General features: G+C 38.2%; 1 protein-coding gene across 2 annotated transcripts in view; it reads right to left on the bottom strand.

Annotated features, from left to right (window-relative positions):
* Positions 1–836: 836 nt before the first annotated feature.
* The window catches only part of chd4a (chromodomain helicase DNA binding protein 4a), a 31,626-nt gene continuing 12,531 nt past the window's right edge, over positions 837–19,931 (bottom strand). Inside the window, exons 18-41 of one of the 2 annotated variants that reach the window (XM_079878365.1) lie at positions 19,753–19,874; positions 17,392–17,565; positions 17,165–17,306; positions 16,903–17,034; positions 16,251–16,368; positions 16,013–16,137; positions 12,013–12,105; positions 11,779–11,917; positions 11,506–11,675; positions 10,514–10,691; positions 10,264–10,350; positions 10,065–10,156; positions 9,852–9,985; positions 9,026–9,170; positions 8,715–8,877; positions 8,058–8,158; positions 7,711–7,939; positions 7,509–7,571; positions 7,237–7,416; positions 5,960–6,068; positions 5,710–5,842; positions 4,588–4,783; positions 4,323–4,486; positions 837–1,684 (exon numbers count right to left, since the gene is read on the bottom strand). In XM_079878365.1, the coding sequence (XP_079734491.1) occupies positions 1,673–1,684; positions 4,323–4,486; positions 4,588–4,783; positions 5,710–5,842; positions 5,960–6,068; positions 7,237–7,416; positions 7,509–7,571; positions 7,711–7,939; positions 8,058–8,158; positions 8,715–8,877; positions 9,026–9,170; positions 9,852–9,985; positions 10,065–10,156; positions 10,264–10,350; positions 10,514–10,691; positions 11,506–11,675; positions 11,779–11,917; positions 12,013–12,105; positions 16,013–16,137; positions 16,251–16,368; positions 16,903–17,034; positions 17,165–17,306; positions 17,392–17,565; positions 19,753–19,874 (3,201 nt within the window). In that variant the 3' untranslated portion in view covers positions 837–1,672. Of the gene's footprint in view, positions 1,685–4,322; positions 4,487–4,587; positions 4,784–5,709; positions 5,843–5,959; positions 6,069–7,236; positions 7,417–7,508; positions 7,572–7,710; positions 7,940–8,057; positions 8,159–8,714; positions 8,878–9,025; positions 9,171–9,851; positions 9,986–10,064; positions 10,157–10,263; positions 10,351–10,504; positions 10,692–11,505; positions 11,676–11,778; positions 11,918–12,012; positions 12,106–16,012; positions 16,138–16,250; positions 16,369–16,902; positions 17,035–17,164; positions 17,307–17,391; positions 17,566–19,752; positions 19,875–19,931 lie in introns of both variants that reach the window. The other variant, XM_079878364.1, reaches the window with a different exon arrangement.

Genomic DNA, 19,931 nt, shown 5'->3' with positions numbered 1-19,931 from the left:
AGTTGCATATGTGTGAAGGTACCATTGATGCGGAGGCGTGTATTGGGTTTGTACGGAGACATGTACTGCCATCAAGAGGACATCTTTCTTGGGAAGCAAGACAATGCCAGGCCTCATTCTGCACGTGCTAAAACAGTTTTCATAAATACTCTCCTTCTTCAGTCCAGATCTGTCGCCTGTTGAAAATGTTCGGCCCATCATGAAAAGGAGAATCACACAACGACGACCACAGACTGTAGCAAATCCATCAAAAAATGCAGCCGTTAGAATCCTCAATTCCAATTAAAAGGTGACGTGATGAACATGCTTTTTTTCCCCCAACCTTTTTCTGGAGTGTTGCAGCCATCGAATATATTTACAAAATACAACTAAGTTGGTCAGTCAAGACATTGGAAATCTTCTCTTTGTGCTTTTGTACAATATAGGTTCAAGTGAATTCGGTTAACGAATCAGAGATTCTTGATTTTATTGCATTTTACGAAGTGTCCCAAACTTTCTGGAAATGGCATTGAAAATGGATTTGGACTGATTTCGGCACGGGTCAAGGTGGAAGATTCAATAGCACAGGTTAAATCATTAGACAAATGCTTTTGTGAGAAAGGGGAGACTATTATCAGAATCTTCAGAATAACTGAAGAACTCACATCTTGTGTAACTGTGAATTGTAAGATCAGTAGGAGATTCAGGATTACTGAGGCATGTTTATATTGTAAGTGTGTGATGGTGAAGTGAATTTGAATCAATAGAAAAGAAAGTTTTTCTCTTGAAATTTGTGTCTGTGTTCTTTACATTGAATAATTGTTTGATGCATAATAAGGTTCTTCACCTCATCTTTCCATAAGATAATATAATTCTCAAACATAATGCACAAACTTCATCACATCGCAACATAATCACTTGTATTTTATGCATCTTATGCACTTTATTCCTTTATCATGCATGGTATTTATTTAGCAGTTGTGTTGATTTACTCGCATACACACGCATGCGAGTGGACAATTTTTTAATTAACAACTGATTCAATCATATTGTAAAACTGTTAAGATTATATATCGTTACAAATAGGAAAATGAAAAAGAAACATTTATTCTTGGCTATATTGTTAGTATATTGTATAGTTTTCTATAATTAAAACTGCGAACAAGAGAAAACCTTAACATTTTAACAAAAATACATGTGCTCACTATGCTGGAAATAATTTAGGCTTATTAAAAAATAATTTAATACATTTTGGACATTCATTGGCATACTATTCATGTTCTAGCTTTAAAAAATTGGATGTTTATATTTATTTTTGATAGTTTAGTTCTCTAAAATGATCCAGTTAAATGGCCTGTAGATTTAATGACTGCCTAAATATGATGAACCGTAACGACACCCTGTGGCTGGCAAAGCAGAAAAATACACAATAATATCTACAAATAAAATGATTTAAAGAAACGGTAACCTTTTTATTGAACATTTTTATTGAGGTCCCAAAAACCATCATCAACAATATTATGTAAACAATATTAATTAGGAAAATAATAAAAAACAACAGCTCAAATTTCCACAGCCCCCAGGGTTGAGCGGACAGTACGAGGGAGTGGATTCAAGCTAAGACGAGATATCATGTGCAATCAGGAATGTAGACATGGTGTGTGGCGCTCTGAGGACTGGAGTCTGCTGAGGGCTACTGCTGGACCTGCCAACATCATCAGAGAAACGACACTTAAGAAGAGACACAACTGAACGGGAAATCTGCAAGATGTCTATTTGAATGGACATGCTTTTGAAGACTAAAATTCATGAAGTGTCTAAGACAATGTGAAAGTCATTTTGTTCTGGAGCTGGTATAGGTTTTCTGTACTTGATGTCACTGTCTATCATTTATGTGTAAGGTTAGACGTGGCACAGAGCTAAATTTAGACATTGCACAACATATGTCAACGGTTTAATGGGGGAAAAAAGACTAGCTCCTGTGAGGCATAAACTCGTGTTTTACTTTGAAAACACGACCTAATTCACAACATGTCAAGTTTGTTTTTCCATGATCGATTTAGAAAGTGAATGATTTCTGGGAAAACCTTAGTGGTTACTCTTTTGACTTAATATGTAACCGAGTGCATGTCTAACTGAATAGAGAAATATAGCCTTGTAAGGATTATGGATGAAGTTGTTTTTTTAACTAACAACTATTTTTTGTATTACTTTTTTTTTTTAATCTTTCTTCATTTAATTGTATTTTTATTTAGTTGTTTGTATCTTTATTTAATTGTATTCATCTACTATCTTAGAAAATATATATATTCAGTGTGTATATATTATATATAAAAATATATAAAGATAAATCAAATAAATAAATCTAAATCAAATTTTATATAATTTTTGAGAGCCTGATTACAAAAACAAAACTCACCAATAAATCCATGTCCTAAGCACACAATAATAATGATCAGATTATAATTTTATGTAGCCTATATGAAAGACTTGTGCTGCACATGTGCTGTATTTTCTTTTTTATAGTAATTTCAATCATATTTCAAGCAATTCAAAACCATCATGGTGAACAGTGTGCAATGCATCTGAATGTCTCAGCTGAAGGAACTTATTAGCTGTCTACTATTACATGAAATGGCATTACTTATTAAATGCATATATAAATACATTAAAATACATGTTATATAAATTACATATATAAATTAATTATTTATATATAGTGGGGGAAATAATTATTTGATCCCCAGATGATTTTGTAAGTTTGCCCACAAAGAGATGAAGGGTCTATAATTTTTACGGATAGAGACAGAATATCAACCAAAAAAAATCCAGAAAACATATTATATAAAGGTTATAAATTGATTAGCATTTGATCGAGTAAAATAAGTATTTGATCCCCTACCAACCGGCAAGAATTCTGCCTCCCACAGATTGGTTATGTGGAACACAGATTAGCCCTGTCACTTTAAGAAAGTACTCCTAATGTCAGCTCGTAATGTGTATAAAAGAAACCTGTCCACAGAATCTGTATTAACTCTATTGACCAAAGAGCTGTCAAAGGACATCAGGGACAAGATTGTAGACCTGCACAAGGCTGGAATGGGCTACAAGACCATCAGCAAGAAGCTTGGTGAGGAGGAGACAACAGTTGGTGCCATTATTCGGAAATGGAAGAAATACAAAATAACCATCAAACGCCCTCTCTCTGTAGCTCCATGAAAGATCTCGCCTCATGGGGTATTGATGATCATGAGAAAGGTGAGGGATCAGCCCAGAACTTCACGGCAAGAGCTTGTTAATGATCAAGGCAGTTGGGACCACAGTCACCAAGCAAACCATTGGTAACACTACACCAAAATGGATTGAAACCCTGCAGCGCCCGCAAGGTCCTCCTGCTCAAGAAGGCACATGTACAGGCCCGTCTGAAGTTTGCCAATGAACTTCTAATGATTCAGAGATGGCTTGGGAGAAAGTGCTGTGGTCAGATGAGACCAAAATTTTGCTCTTTGGCATCAACTCAACTCGTCGTGTTTGGAGGGAGAGAAATGCTGACTATGACCCCAAGAGCACCATCCCTGCAGTCAAGCACGGAGGAGGAAACATCATGCTCTGGGGCTGTTTCTCTGCTAAAGGTACAGGACGACTTCACTGTATTGAGGGGCTGATGGACAGGGCCATGTACCGTCAAATCTTGGACGAGAACCTCCTTCCCTCAGCCAGAACACTGAAGATGGGTCGTGGATGGGACTTCCGGCATGACAATGACCCAAAACATACCGCCAAGGCAACAAAGGAGTGACTCAAGAAGAAGCACATTAAGGTCTTGCAGTGGCCTAGCCAGTCTTCAGAGCTTAATCCTACTGAAAATCTGTGGAGGGAGCGGAAACTTCGAGTTGCAAAGCGAAAGCCAAGAAACCTTAAGGATTTAGAGAGGATCTGTAAAGAGGAATGGACCAAAATCCCTCCTGAGATGTGTGCAAACCTCATGACCAACTACAAGAAACGTCTTACCTCTGTGCTTGCCAACAAGGGTTTCTCCACCAAGTACTAAATAATGTTTTGCTTGGGGATCAAATGCTTATTTCACTCACTGAAATGCAAATCAATTTATAACCCATATACAATGTGTTTTTTTGGTTAATATTCTGTCTCCATCTGTTAAAATAAACCTATCATAAAAATTATAGACTCTTCATTTCTTTGTAAGTGGGTGAACTTACAAAATCAGCAGGGGATCAAATAATAATTTATGGCTTGCTAATAAGATAAGTTTTTAAAATACTAATGTAGACTATAAAAACATATAGCATAAATCATCGCAGTGCAGGTAGGTGTTGACATACCTGCTGAGACTGTGTGTCTGGTCCTCTGCTGGCCAAACGACTGAGAATGTTTCTTTCGGACATCTGCAGCCTCACGGCAACAGGCGGTATCCTGGCGATGGTCGCCGGGAGACGGGTGACATCTGCTTTCATGTCACTTAGCAACTCCTCCAGCTGTTTTAGTACTGTCAGAAACAAATACAAAGAGGTAGTGAGTGTGTGTCGTCTTCTGTAACGCATCACACTCTGGAATTAAATTAAAATAACATGAGCTCACATGAAGTACCTTTATGTAGGACGGCGTTGGCAGGTTTGTTTCCGGACATGGATTCCTTGCTCAGGTGCTGGTGGGACTCGGCCAGACACTCCACTTCACTGAAGCGTGTGTTGAGAGCCATGGAGGGGTGAGAGGGGTCTTCAGTCATGTTGAGATACGCAGCTCTGCGCAGCTGTTCTTCAATCACCAGAGCCTGCTCAAGCAACTACACGAGACATCGAAAAGTTGTTACTAAGGCTACGTTCACACGGTCAGTCCAAATCAGATTATTTGTGTATCCCATTATTGAACCTGATCTAAAATTGAGTGTCCACATTGTGTATCGCAACAGTTCAGATCCGATTTGTGTGTCCATGTTTCATTTTCCGGAATATCTGCATTGGTTTCTATGGCAAAGATGTTGCGTTGGTAGGTATACATCAACAACAACTTCAGCACGGAGGGATTTGCAATACAGATGTTGTCTTATTTATAACATGACAATGCTTAACTGGAACCGTCTCCGTTTTATTGTCATTTTCTGCTCATCCAGCACTTTGCAACAACACCGCATTGTTTCTGTCAGACGTTTACGTTTTACATGGCGTGATAAAGTCCCAAACCAAGCGAAATCCAATCAGAGCAGTCGGACCGAAACAAATTTCCAGAAAACCGATTTGAATAGGATTTAAAACCATATATGAATGTAGCTCGAAACGGATTTGTAAAAAATCGCATTTCATGTGACACTTTGCCGTTCACACTTAATAAATCTGATTGGATTTCAACCGGATATATATACAAAAATCAGATTTGGACTGACAGTCTGAAAGAGGCTTATAGATGCGTTCACGCCATGTCAGAATGGCTGTAGTTACGAGACTCCGACTTGTAAAAAGTGTTCACATCCTCATAGTAATTATAACTTGTAAATTCTGAATTTTCGGGGTGCTCCGACTTGTCCCATAGGACCGATGCAGATTCATTTAGGCAGATTCATAGAAATGCATAATTCCGAGTCCGTAGATGTGAACAGAATATCACAGGAAGTCATCTCGTAATTACAACATGATGTGAACACAACACAGCATATCTCATATACCTTGCATATCTATATCTATAACAAAAAAAGACTGCTTCCTTTCATTATACCTTGAATCTCCTAGCCAAAAACTTGTTCTTGATCTCCAGGAAGTTTCCCCTGTTGATCTCTCCCTTGAAGGGTTCATTGAGAATGGCGAATCTGACGTCATTCTGAATATCTTGCCAACGAGCATAACCGTGTCTGAGACGGTGAGTTAAGGTAGATTTCATATTCAGCGTTTCATTGAACACACGTAAATCACACTGACACGTGTGCACATACACGGAAAGCAGCGGGGGGGGGGGGGTTTAAGGATACTGTATGATGCCAGCAAGTAGCCAGTAGTCATGGCGACGATGCCAGATCTCATTGGTCTTCTTGGTGACGGTAGCGGCTCGCTCCTCATTCTGCCACAGTGAGTGTAATTCTGTGAGAAAGAAAGAGAATTAGTACAAATGCACAAATATGTACAATATAAGAGACAAAGCAACAAAACATAAAATGTACTAAAAATATACTAATTGATAAAAAAATAAAAATTTGTAGATACTGAAATTCAGTTCAAACAGTGTATTTTTCTTACAACAAAAAAATATTGATATTGTCCATTACAGATATATTATGCACTTTAAATAATATATATAAATAAAAATTACCCCAAAGCAAAAGTAAGATAAGTCTTCACAGCTTGTCAAGGTCCCACGTTTTTTGGGTCATAAGCCGCTTTCCGACCGGAGGAACCTTTTCACAGTTCCTAGAACTATTGGCTAAAGTACCCGGATGTCGGCGTGTTCGCACCGCAGGAACTAGGAACGATTTTAGTTCTAGGAACTCCATTTGTAGGAACTAATTTAGGTCCTACTTCAGAGTAGGGTCTAAACCAGCACTATAGGAACTACCCGTGACGTTAGTGTACGCTGATTGACCGAACGCACGCGGAACACCAGCACCCGCCATTTTTAAAACAGCTAGAATGTAAACACACAGATTATAGCCTATATATTTACTCCATAAACTAACTATACAAAGTTTAAACATGGAAAACAGTGATAGATGGGTCTCTAAACCTTTATGCTGAAGAGAAAATCCAACGCAACTTTGAGGGGACCAAGCCAAACATGATTATGTTTATCTGCCCAGCTAGCAACACTGGACATCAACCACACGGCATAGGCTAATAACCTTTTTTCACATAATGTCTACTTTTTATAACAGTTCTATCTAATAAGATATTAAACAGTACTGTTAGACAGATCGCTAACTAATAAACACAGAGAATGCGAGCATTGTTTGCTCTGGCGGTCTCAGCGCCGCCAAAATAAAGGTCCGTCGCGCCGTCAAAATAAAAGTCACCGTGCTTGCGTCACTCCCTTACCCCTCCTACCAGTTCCTATGGCCACTTGGCCAGTGCGAACGCAAACAGCAAACCCGAGTTTGGGGGAGAGTAGTTCTTAGAACTGTTTAGAAGTGGACAGTTCCTAGAACTAAGTTCCTAGAACTACTTGGTCGGAAAGCGGCTATAATGGCTTATAGCTTAAAAATAGTACAAAACCTGAAAAGAATTTCTGAAACAAACACTCAACAGGAGATCTTACCGGTAAACCCTCCATCTGCAATGTTGAACATGAACCGTGTTTTGGCTTTCTTCCTCTCTTCAGCACCCGCTGCTGCTGCTGCTGCTGCTGCTGCTGCTGCTGCGCTGTCTTTGGCACTTTCTCCGTTCTGTAGTTTTCCCGCTTCCTCCGTCTTACCAGATTCCTTCTCATCCTTCTGACCTGGAGCGAAACGAACGACAGAAGTTAGTAAAGCGGGAGGGGGAAATCCATAAACTACATAATCATGTCAAATCTAATCAGGTGGTACAGACCTTTCTTCTCATCTGTAACAGGGGTAGTGTCCATCTTTTCAGGTTCATCATCCTTCTTTTCTCCTGAAAGGACGTATGAACAGAAATTAGCCACTGTATGTTTGGATTTTAAGATTTCAGGGTTCTTGAGACCTTCTTGAGAATCAACCGTGAGATTCCACATTATTAAAGTTTAATGACTGTGAATGCCATTTCTGTTCACCTTTGTTGTCTGAAGTTTCCTTCTCAGCCTCAGATCCTTTGGGCTTGGTGTCTTCGGTCTTCTCATCAGCTTCTCCAGACTTCCCTTTCTCCTCTTCTTTCTCAACTTGATTCCCATCAGCCTTATCTGCCTCTGAAGAAGATTCAGACGTCTTTTCCTTCTCCTCTTTGTCTTTTACTTTCTCTTCAGGAGCAGAGGAAGCTTCATCTTCATCCGGAATGGCAATGACCTTTTGATGGAGAAACAGAATCACCTCATTAATAACCAAAATCAACTAAAGTCACATGGTTAAAACACTGAAAATTAAGCAGAGATCCACAGAGTTTGTTGCATAAGCTGACACTCACTTCATTGTCTTTATTTTCACTGGCCTCCTTCTCACCGTCTCCATTTTTCACCTTTTCTTTTTCAGCGTCTTTTCCACCATCTTCTGCTTTGGAAACAACATCTGTAGAACAAACACATAAAAAGGTTTAATATTTGGACTGCAATATTTGCAGCAATAACTCACAAAAATAATTAATTTTAATGCTGTGTCAGCAGCTGAGGCTATTTTCATGGCAAGAGCTGTTGTACATGTTCTACCAGTTAACAAGGAGATGTATAAATACAATAAAATAAAACCAAACAATAGAAAAACAAGATGTTTTACATATGATAAAAACTCTAAGGACTTGTTCAGTAATATCCTTCCAGAAAAGTTTTAAAGTCAGCGTGAAATTTGTTTTAGGGCGGGACTTGATTTTTGGGAATGAATTGGATGGTTAAATGGTTGTGGTTTGCTATTGGTCGAGCTCTTGTGAGAAAAATAAAGAACATGCATTAAATTGGACCTTTACCCTTCAGTAGAAACGCATGCGTTAGTCTAATCTAGAATATACTAAACATCTGGTGGACACCACTTGACAAAATCTTGTTTTGAAAGGGAATGAATGTCTGCTGGAGATTTTAGGATAGATTTCTCACAAACAGGAAGTAGATGAGCGAGCTGAGGCATGCAGTACCTGGAGCAGGAGTGTTCGGCTGAGTGTCCGCTGGAGTGCCAGTAGAGGGCGTTTTGCTGGGGGAGTCGGGCTGGCTGCCGGTGGTGGACACGGTTTTATTCTCGTTCAACTCCATCATCCAGGGCATGGACCACTGACCGTTTACATGCTCGAACTCTTGCACCTGAAAACAGACGTTATCCAAATGCCCACAATTAGACAACTGCAAAAATTTGATTTCGCTTTCACGCATCTTGGAATTTTTCATATGAACTATTTATGTGAACTCATTGGTATTGCATTTTAACTACAATAACACATTACTAACTTACCTTCTTTCGGATCAACGACATCACACCAATACGAGTAAGGACGTGTTGCCGTGACAGTCCCTCCCGAGGAACGCCATCGGCAAAGCTTTCAGCACCATCCGCACCAGGCTCACACAAGTGCCGCATAAAGAGAGAGACGTAAGCCCTGACAGAAAGAGAAACCGGTTTATAGATCCTGATACACCAAAGATACAAATATTTATTAGGCTTTAATGGAGTTTATGGTGAGCTTACAAGTGTTTCAAAGAAAACATTAGAGTTCTTTTGATGTTTCTAAACTAAAATACATATATGAAAATATATTTGTTAAATTACTACTAGATAACTAAATATAAGCGACTGTTCAAAAGTTTGGGGTCGGTAAGATTTTTTAAATGTTTTTTGAAAGAAGTCTCTTTATTTGATCAAAAACACAGCAAAATTGTGAAATATTAAAATAGAAAGCAGTTATTTTAAATAGTAATGATATATTTTAAAAAACAATTTATTCCTGTGCTGGAAAAGCTGAATTTTCAGCAGCCATTATTTCAGTCTTCAGTGTCACATGATCCTTTAGAAATCATTCAAGAAACAAACTTATGATAACAGATCAGTAAAAAAAAAAAAAAAAAAAAAAAAACTTAATTGGCCCCAATACCGATCCTTGAGATCGGGGGTGCATTTCCCAAACGTATTGCTAGCCAACAATGGTCGCAATTTCCGCTAAATTGTGTTTATAACGACAGAGCTTGCGACCATAGTTGGCTTTAGGAAACGCACCTCATCTAGGGACATCTATAATGATAAATAGATTGAAACTAAAACCACTAAATGAGCTAAAACTCACTTGAACTCCTTCTCTGATTTGCCACGCAAGTCTCTGACCAGCCACTGGGTTGTGAAGGCGTCCTGAGGCGGCATCCCATAACGCATCACTGCATTCAGGAAGGCCTTCCTCTGACGAGCATTGAAACCCAACACCTGTCAAATCAAGACGTTTTAGTAAAGTGCAACTCAAAATACATGCGTTTAAGAAAACAAAAATCCCAGATTCCCTTACCTCAATGTTACCGCTCACTCTGGCCAGCAGGGGGGGCAGGGGTTTGTCTTTGTCGTTTCTGAGGCCTTTCCTGTTGGGTCGCCGTGAATTGGCTGTAAGCAAACAACAAAAATTGTGCTCAATAAAAGGGTGTAAACATTTTTAAATCTTTTATGCATTTCTAAATTCCTATCTTTACTTATCGTCATGCTCATCTCACCTTCTGATCGTTCGTCAAAGTCCTCATCTCCTTCCTCTGAAGCAACGGAATAATCTGATTGGCCATCAGATTGATCATCCTGCCAGTCTGAAACAGAGCAAGAAAGATGATTAACATTTAAACAATTGTAAGTAATTGAAAAAGTTATTTTAAGTTTATATTAACTTGGAACAAAATGCCAAGTATGGTTTATAGTTAAGTTTTGATTATGAAGAGTTGTAAAAGTTTTGTCAATCCTTACGTCTCTTACCTCGGTCCTCCTGGGACCCGTCATTGTAGTTGACCTGTTTGCGGATTCGTTTGCCCTTGCCCAGATTACGAGCCAAATCCTCCTGCTGCTGCTCATAATGGTGTCGGAGCAGCTTCTCCCAGTAATCTGGATCCACACTTTCCTCCTGCTTAATGATCTCCCTCTGAACTTCCTCTTCCTAAGGGAGAAGACAAGAAAGAACAGTGAATAAGAGCAAAAAAATGGCAAAAGTGAGATACATAAACGTATTAATGAAGTTATATGCCAATCAGTCAGTACGGGACATGAATAAACCACAGCTTGATGTGACATATCACTTGTGTCAACTATGGCTGCACGATTTGGTGGAAAAATAAAATTGCACCTTTTCTGATAAAACTGGTAAATGGCATATAAAATGTGATAATTTTTTTTATTGTTTTAATTATTATTATTATTACAAAGTAAAAATAAGCTAAACTATTGTAATACCTTACTAGTGTAACATTACTACTATACTAGTATCATATTATTACCTTTAAAATAAGGTGTTAATATTATAAATTGAGTATTTAAGAAAAAAATTACAGTATACTAAAATTACAAAACTAATATTTAAGGCTGTTTTCAAACATTAAACCAAGTTATATTACTATTATATTTCACTATGATAAAAAGCATTTAAAATATAATAATTTTGAGAATTTATTTTTTGTATTTTACAGTACAACTGTTAAATTACAATACATATAAAACTGTCTTAATTCATTTCATTGTTAAACTATCTAGTTTTATTTTGGCGTAAAACAGCAGGAGACTATTAGCTTCTCTTTTGTTGACAGAGGGCTTATAATCTCTTTTCATTGCAAGTTTGCGAAGAGGGTCGCTGCATTTTGTGCTCCTAAATGCATGTTATAAGCGACACCAAGCCACATCACGATTTTGGTTTTATTTTGATTGATTTTGCAGTCCCACAGGTCCAACAGCCCACATTGCTCTTTATCGGCACTCACCGCTTCCTCCTCGTCCTTGACCACATACTGAGCCACTTTGAAGGAGCTGAGATACTCGTTCATGCTCTGGATCTCCGTGTCATCCGTGGCGTCCTGGTTCCGATCCAGCAGCCGATCGATGGCTTTGTCATCATAGTGAATCACGCTGCTATCCTCTTCTTTGTTCTCTCCTTGACAGACAAACACAACCAGTTTCACACATCTCAGTTGCTTAAGTGAGAAGCTGCACAGGTATAAAGTAAGAAGGAAAGAGGTTTGTAAATCCAGCCACACCTTCTTGCTCGTCCTTGAAGAGCTCCTCTGTACCAAATTTGAGAATGTCATCCAGCTCCTGTTTGGACATTGAACCGGTCTTTGAGCCCAATCCAGGACGCACAACCAAGTGAGTCAACATCATCTTCTTCTTGGCCACCTTGAGATTAAACACATAAAGACCAAATCAGTTTACATTCAAAAGACAGTGTTGCATAAAAATAACATTTCACTTCCCAGAAAGATAGGGTATACCTGAGTAATTCTTTCTTCTACAGAGGCTTTGGTCACAAAGCGGTAGATCATCACCTTCTTGTTTTGACCAATCCTGTGAGCTCTGCTGAAGGCCTACAAAGAGAAAACAACAGCCTAAGTGAAAATGAGGATAACAAACTCAACAAAATCTAAATGAAACATACTGAAGATTATTAACGTTTCTGAAGATTATCCTGACACCAAACACCAGATAAGGGGCTTTCGCACCAGAGGAACCTTTTCGGACCCGCTTTTTGGCGTGTTCGCACTGCAGGAACTGGGAATGATTTTAGTTCTAGGAACGCCTTTTGGGGGAGCTAAATTAGCTAAAATAGTATGGTCTAACCAGTGGTGTAGTGGTAAAAAAAGAGGTGGGTAAACTATAAATTCTGGTGGACCACGACATGGTCACCCGGTAAGGTTGGCCACTGCCTACCGTTGTATGTGTATCCTGATGACATCGCTATAGGCTATCATTTGATGGTACTACCAAGGGTATCACTGGTTGTTCCCTCATCATAGGTCACACAATCACTATTCAATTCATACATTAATCTAAGTTCTTGTTAAAGAGACTCAGAAAGGAATAATATGGTTGAAATCTATCAAGTTTAGTGGGGACCGGGGACAGTTGCAACACTTTTTGCATTTCTCTCAGTTACTCAGACTATTTGGACTAGACCAACCAAATTTGTACATATTAAACTTCTGTCTGCCAATTACCCATACCATTTAAAGATGATTATATAAGACATATTGTTCACAGTATTTATTTGAATGGAAGAAGTCAGATGTTGCAACTGACCCCGACCCATTAATTTCATTAATTAACTTAAGCTTTTTGTCTCAATGAGCATCGAATTCTGAAAATATTAACTGTTTTAGGCCTACTATAATATTATAGTATTATTTATTTCAATAATATTATTGTAGTCTTTTTTATTTATTTAGTCATATTTATCAAAAAACAGTTTTTGAGTTTTGTTTGTTCATGTGTAGAACATAGGCCTACACAGATTCAGTGTGCAGGTGTTACAGATGCTATTCAATCTCTCCATATTTCAGTGTCAGACAGGAAGAATTGAACAGTTTGCAATGCAACAAACTTTTATTAAACATGCAATTTATATCTTGTTGCTTGCAACCGTCCCCAACCCTATCAGCCATGACAGAACATCATGTGCCTGCTAGACACACTGACTTTGACACATGCTAACCATGCCACTTAGAAGTCAACAAAACAATAATTCAAACGAAGTAAGTTTTGTTTAATTCATACAAAATTTCAGGACAGTATGACAAAAATATATCTCATGAAAATGTTTACTTTCATACCTCCAAAATAATTTTTGTTCAACAAATGCAGCAGCATATGTTGAATATGTCTACTGTCTTTTTGGAGGGGGGAGGGTCTAACTGCGCATGTTCAGTATGAGTGTCATCACTAGGGGTGTAACGATACACAAAACTGACGGTTCGGTATGTCCCACGGTTTTGACGTCTCGGTTCGGTTCGGTTCGGTTCGGTTCATTTAGGTGGGGTGGGGGGTTTAGAAAGCTAAAATTGTTTTTGTTTTAAAAAAAAAAACAGTGCTTTAATTAACAAATTGTGTCCTTGTCTTTAAATTAATTAAATTACAAGTAAACGTTTCACAAGGATAAAGGTTTGCTAATGCTGTAAACTATATAGGAGACCTTACTTTCACATTACTATAACATTAAAGCTTAATAACAGAGCCTAGACTTTTAGCCTAAATTCAGTTGCTATTTATTTTTAGATATAATAATAATAATCAACACTCAAGTAACAAATTGTATGAAAACATGTAAACTGTACATAAGGCAGTTTTTACTCTAATTTATTATTGAAATATAATCATTTACACAGTTGCTGTCATTTTCATGACAGATATTTTAAACATACATTAAATAATCAAGATGTCATTAACAGGTTAAGTAAAATATAATATATAGGCTAATATAGTGCATTTATTTAGTTAAAGGGTTCATTTCCTTAGCAAACCAACAAGCTGTGGACACTGAATGACTTGCCTGAGGTAAATAAAGCTATGTGAAAAACTACGTGTTTTATTGACGTATTTCCGCTGTTGAAACACTGACTTAGCGATTACACGAGTTATGATGCCTTTCAGTAAGTATACTGTATCTTTCAACATACCTTCAGGTGTCCATTCATGTTTATTATGTAACTGAGGAAGAGATGCTCGCGTTTACTCGCGCTCCGCGCTGCCGCTTTAAATGAGGAGCCTAGTATGGTGATCTGTCACGCCACATCAAAGAGCGCCAAAACGACATTTAATGTTTGAATTTCGTGATCAAATAGACAGAATCTGAAAGATTACACCTTGCTTATTATCGAAAGTAACAAAACACTGAGCTTATTGCGATTAAATGTGGTTAATGGTGGTTAGGCAACAACGGTGTATTCGGTGTGTACACATAAGACATGAGGTCCAATGGGGGCGGGGCGGGCGTGTTCGGTACGCCATGAGAGTATCGCGATTCGTATCGTTGGTGGTGTATCGCGGTTTTTCGGTTCGGTTCGAATATCGTTACACCCCTAGTCATCACGCTAGCTTGTTTCTGATTGGAGAAAAATGACATGTTGCAATCATCCCCATCCATGTAGAGGGAAAAGTCTTTAACCTGTTGCAGGCTTGATTCCCTCTGAATCTCTTGCACAGTTGGGTTTTGACATGCTCCCTACATTAAACCAGCTGCCTGTAAATCACTTTTTTGCATCGTTTTATTGATTTCCTGTTGCGACTGCGATCAAGTTTCATTCTCGCGCAGCTTGTTTAGTAACATCACGAGCGTGTGTTTTCTTCTACGTGTGTGCGCCGTTCTCTTTGTTCCGTGTGTGTGTGTGTGTGTGTGTGTGTGTGTGTGTGTGTGTGTGTGTGTGGCGCGCACTGCGCTCTCTGCTCCGTGTTTGCGCGCTTTTCTGCTCTGTAGTTAACGGCCCAAATGCTCGAATCATGTGCCGATCGGCGATCACACACTGGAAAAGCAAAGTCCGCTCAAATAACGTGACATTTAGAGGTGGATAAACGCAATGTAGAGGTGGATAAACGCACTTTGGAGGTGGGCAAACGCTATTTCCAAATTTTGGGAGGTGCGTAAACGGCGTTTACGTGCGTTTAGCCTCCACTACATCCCTGGGTCTAACCCAGCACAATAGGAATTACCAGTGACGTAAGTGTACACTGATTGGCTGAACGCACGCAAAACACCAGCACCCGCCATTGAAAAAAAAAGCTGTGCACGCACACACGCACGCGCACACACACACACAGTATAACAGTATAACCTCTATATTAACTCCACATACTAACTCTATGAACATGGAAAACAGTGGCAGATGGACCTCTCAACCTAAGGAGAAAATCCAACACAACTTTGAGGGGACCAAGCAAAACATGATGATGCATTTCTGCTCAGCTAGTGACATTGGGCATCAACCACATGAAAAACGCTAATACTTTTTCATATTCTGTCTACTTTCTTTGTATAACAGTTCTGTCTAATAACGTATTAGACAGGTCTGTTAAAGGCACAATATGTAATATTTTTCGATTCAAATATCCAAAAACCACTAGAACAATGTTTACGTACGTACGATTTCTGCTCGATTCCCGTCGGATACTTTTCCACCGGCTGTAGAGGTAAGACAACTCCCATGATTCCGCGAAATTAAGGCATCATCAAGCTACACCTCTGTTTTGAATAAGCGACCTCTAGTGGCGAAAATTACATACTGTGCCTTTAAACAGATCGTAAACTAATAAAGACTGAGAATGGGAGCACTATGTGCTCAGGCTCTGGCGTTCACTCCAGAGGTCCTACTGGCGGTGCGAGTGCAACCAGGAAAATGGCCCTAGGGGAACATTTAGTTCTCGGGGAACCGCCCTGGAGGCTAGTTCCTAGAACTACCCAGTGCAAAAGGGGCTATAGAGTCTTTTGCAGATGAATGATCTTACTTGAATGTCATTGTGAGGGTTCCAGTCTGAGTCATAGATGATGACAGTGTCTGCGGTCGCCAAGTTAATACCCAAACCACCGGCTCTGGTCGATAGCAGGAAAGCAAACTGAGGAGCACCAGGAGCTAGAGCGAAAAAAAACAATTCATTTTGAAACGAACTCATTTCAGAAATTAAGTTTATACAGAGCAACAGAGAACAAATGTATGGACCATATTAGTTACACATCTGGTCCTACCATTAAAGCGGTCAATAGCTTCCTGTCTCATGCCTCCTGTGATGCTTCCGTCAATACGCTCATATTTGTAGCCCTCATTCTCCAGGAAGTCTTCCAGCAGGTCCAACATTTTGGTCATCTAGAGAAGAGGGACAACACATCTCAAACTCCTGCTGTTCATCATAGGGGTTGTGTCATTTTACACTTATCCATCTTTTTAATTTATTTGATCAAAAATACAGTAAAAACAGCAATATTGTGAAATATTACTAAAATTTAAAATAACTATTAATTATCTATTTTAATGTATTTTTAAAATATAATTTATTCCTGTGATGCAAAACTGAATTTTCAGCATCATTACTCTAGTCACATGATCCTTCATAAAACGTGAATATACTGACTTGTTGCTCAAAATTCTTTCTTATTATCAGTTGAAAACATTTGTGCTGCTGAATATTTTTGTAGAAACAGTGAAACATTTTTTTGTTTTAGGAATATAAAGTTCAAAGGAAAATATAAAGAACCCCAAACTTTAGAACAGCAGTGCAAATAATTAATTCTTAATAATGGCAATATTTATTATTATTGATACATTTCTAGCAATAGAAAGAATTTTTTTAAAAAGTTTAAGAAAATAATTTCTAAATAAATAAATAAAATGCTTGTTTACCTGAGAGAAGATGAGCACTCTGTGTCCACCGTCCTTGAGTTTCCGCAGCATCTTATGCAGTAGCAGCAGTTTGCCAGCAGATTTAGTCAGGGCACTGCCCTCGTACATCCCATTGGGCATCTTGGCAGCTTCCTGTTTCACACAGCCAAACAGAGAGCAGGATCTCTTCAATTTACTTGCTTGTATCCTCAAAAATCACATAATAGAACATATGCTATCGTCTATTATTAAAGGTACAGAAAGAGCAAAAAGTGGAGCGTACCATAGCAGCCACAGGGAAGAGATAAGGATGATTACAGCACTTCTTGAGGTCCATGACGACGTTAAGCAAAGAAACCTGATTTCCTCCGCCACGAGTGTTTAGAGCCTCAAAATTACGGGTCAGGATGAACTTGTAATATTTCCTGGATTAACATATGAGATTTAAAAAACTCTGTCTCTACAAATCCTGTAACCTAGTTCGCAGTCCATACCTCATTACATACTCACTTTTGCATGGGGCTGAGCTCGACTCGGACGATGAGCTCGGTTTTGGAAGGCATGTGCTTGAACACGTCTGCTTTGAGTCTCCTGAGCATGTGCGGTCCCAGCATGTCGTGAAGCTTTTTGATCTGGTCCTCCTTGGCAATATCGGCAAACTCCTCCAAGAAACCTTCAAGATTACTGCAGAGTGAGAGATAAAGAGCATAAATTATGTTTGCAGATACCCAGGGGGCCACCAGAGGGTGCTAAAGGGGTTCATTAAAAAAATGTACAAGAAAACATTTTTTATAGTGCTGTCAATCGATAAAAATAAAAAAAACTAGATTAATCACATTTTTTTCTGTAATTAGATGCAATTAAAAACACTGAAGTTTTTATATTTTTTTTAATATATTTATGCATGTAATAATTTCACAGTTAATCTGAAAATTAAATGTAGAAACAGTATATTTTAAATACTTTAATGCCATCTTTTTATGAATGAAGGCCAGTATCACTGATACTAATACTGCTACTGAGGTCTCCATGAAAAGGAATTTTCCCCTGAATTTTACACATTTATAGCCATTCAACAATACAGTGTATTGAGAGCTATATATATATATATATATATATTAGAGGTGGGCATAGATTAATTTTTTTAATCTAGATTAATCTAGATTAATTTTGAAATTAATCTAGATTAATCTAGATTAAAATGGCTCATTTGAATTCTGACGAAGGCATTCAGAATATGTGTGCTACCTAAATAATGACTATAAAAGTAAGTCTTTGTGAACGGGTTTCTCAAGCCAGGTGGCGCATTAGACCAGGGGCTCATCTCCTGTTTCCAAAATGCATCACAAACTGCTTGAGAAAGCTGTTCTACTCATAGACTGTAAAAGGTTACTACTGTACTGTTACCGTCCGTAGGCAACATTAGGTAGGCCTATGTTATTATCAACTACTATAGGCTATCAATTAGGGATGGGCGCCTAAAATCCATATTGTGATATACATTGCAGCCTCTTGCGATAATGATATATATTATAATAAAACCATTTCAGAGCAGGTTACACAGACCCTGCTAAACAACTGCTAAACGTTTTTTATTTTATTTTTTTTAAAGGGTGTATGTAGTTTTGAGAACATATATTGTGCAAAACTGTAAGTATACAACATAATTTTGCAGATAAATAAAATGTAAGTAAGTACACTGGCTGCAGAGACTTAAGTAGTCTAATGTTTATTATGTTTATAATGTTTATTATGGCTTGGAACTTATGAAACCCCAAATTTAATATATATTAAATATTGTCAGAATATTGTCTAACTGATGTCTTTTCAGTTAAAAAGAAACACAACAACGATTCTTAAAATCGGGCGCAGACAGAGATTATGTGCTACACCACTCACTAAGATATATTGGGAATAATACGCGCGCGCTGGTATTCAGTGATATGTTTCGTTTTGAATTTGAGGTGGTAGAACGGATTAGTCGTGTGTTAACTTACCGAACTGTTACCACACACACTCTGTCTATATAGTTTGCTGCTGCTCGTCGGACGGCTTAAATCCGAACCAAGTCCAAATAATGGATGTTGCACGGATCTTTTTCACCAGCTTTCACTTTCAGCCGTGTTCACTTAAGATGACGACGAATATGATGCGTTGAAGCCGGGTGTTCCTCGCGGCCGCGGGTAGATTCATAGCTTGTGTAGTATAGAGCAGCTCCCAACCCAACTTTGAGAATAGATTAACGGCGATATTTTTTTTATCGCGCGATAAGAGTCTCGCGTTAACACAGCACGTTAACGCCGATAACGGCCCACCACTAATATATATATATTTATTTTTTACATATATTAGGCTTAAAAAAAAAAAACTTTTAATTTAAATTAACTTATAACAATCCTCACATGAATCCCATAATAAATGTAATTTACCTGTGCCCTTCCTACCAGTCTTACATGTAGGAAATATACAGAAAGTTATCATACAGTCCGCACTGCATAATTCATAAATTTTATTTAGATTAATCCTTATTAAAGCTACAAAAGTTCTTTAGTCAAGAGCAGGGAGTAATTTTCCCTGTTACTTTTGTTCTTTGATTAACGTTAATGACAGACAGCATTAGTGGCTGCTGTCACTTTAAGACCTGACGCTGCTCACGCATCCCAGTTTGTCACTCTTTACGTTCATTTAAAACTTTAAATCGTTTAAGACTGCTCTTATGAGGATACTCGACAAAACGGAAATTTTGGCATAAATGTATGTGTTATTGTTTGTTCAAGGGTGAAGGAGAACTCGATTCTCCTTCGAAAAAGGCTTTAAGATCTTTTGGTTTGAAATTAATCAGAAAAAAAAAAAACATTTTGACAAACATACCTGAATCTCTCTGGTGTGAGGAAGTTGAGCAGATGGAAAAGCTCTTCTAAGTTGTTTTGTAGTGGAGTTCCAGTCAACAACAACTTATGCTGCAGAGGGTAATTGTTCAGCACCCTGAAAAACTGCATAACAAATACCACCACAGGACAACATTAAAACATCAAATCATCATAAAAATG

This window comes from Squalius cephalus (assembly GCF_949319135.1).
Source record: "Squalius cephalus genome assembly, chromosome: 8".
In the NCBI taxonomy this organism is placed as follows: domain Eukaryota; kingdom Metazoa; phylum Chordata; class Actinopteri; order Cypriniformes; family Leuciscidae; genus Squalius; species Squalius cephalus.
The sequence above is the reverse complement of the archived record's forward strand: the minus strand, read 5'-3'. Positions and strand labels throughout refer to the sequence as shown.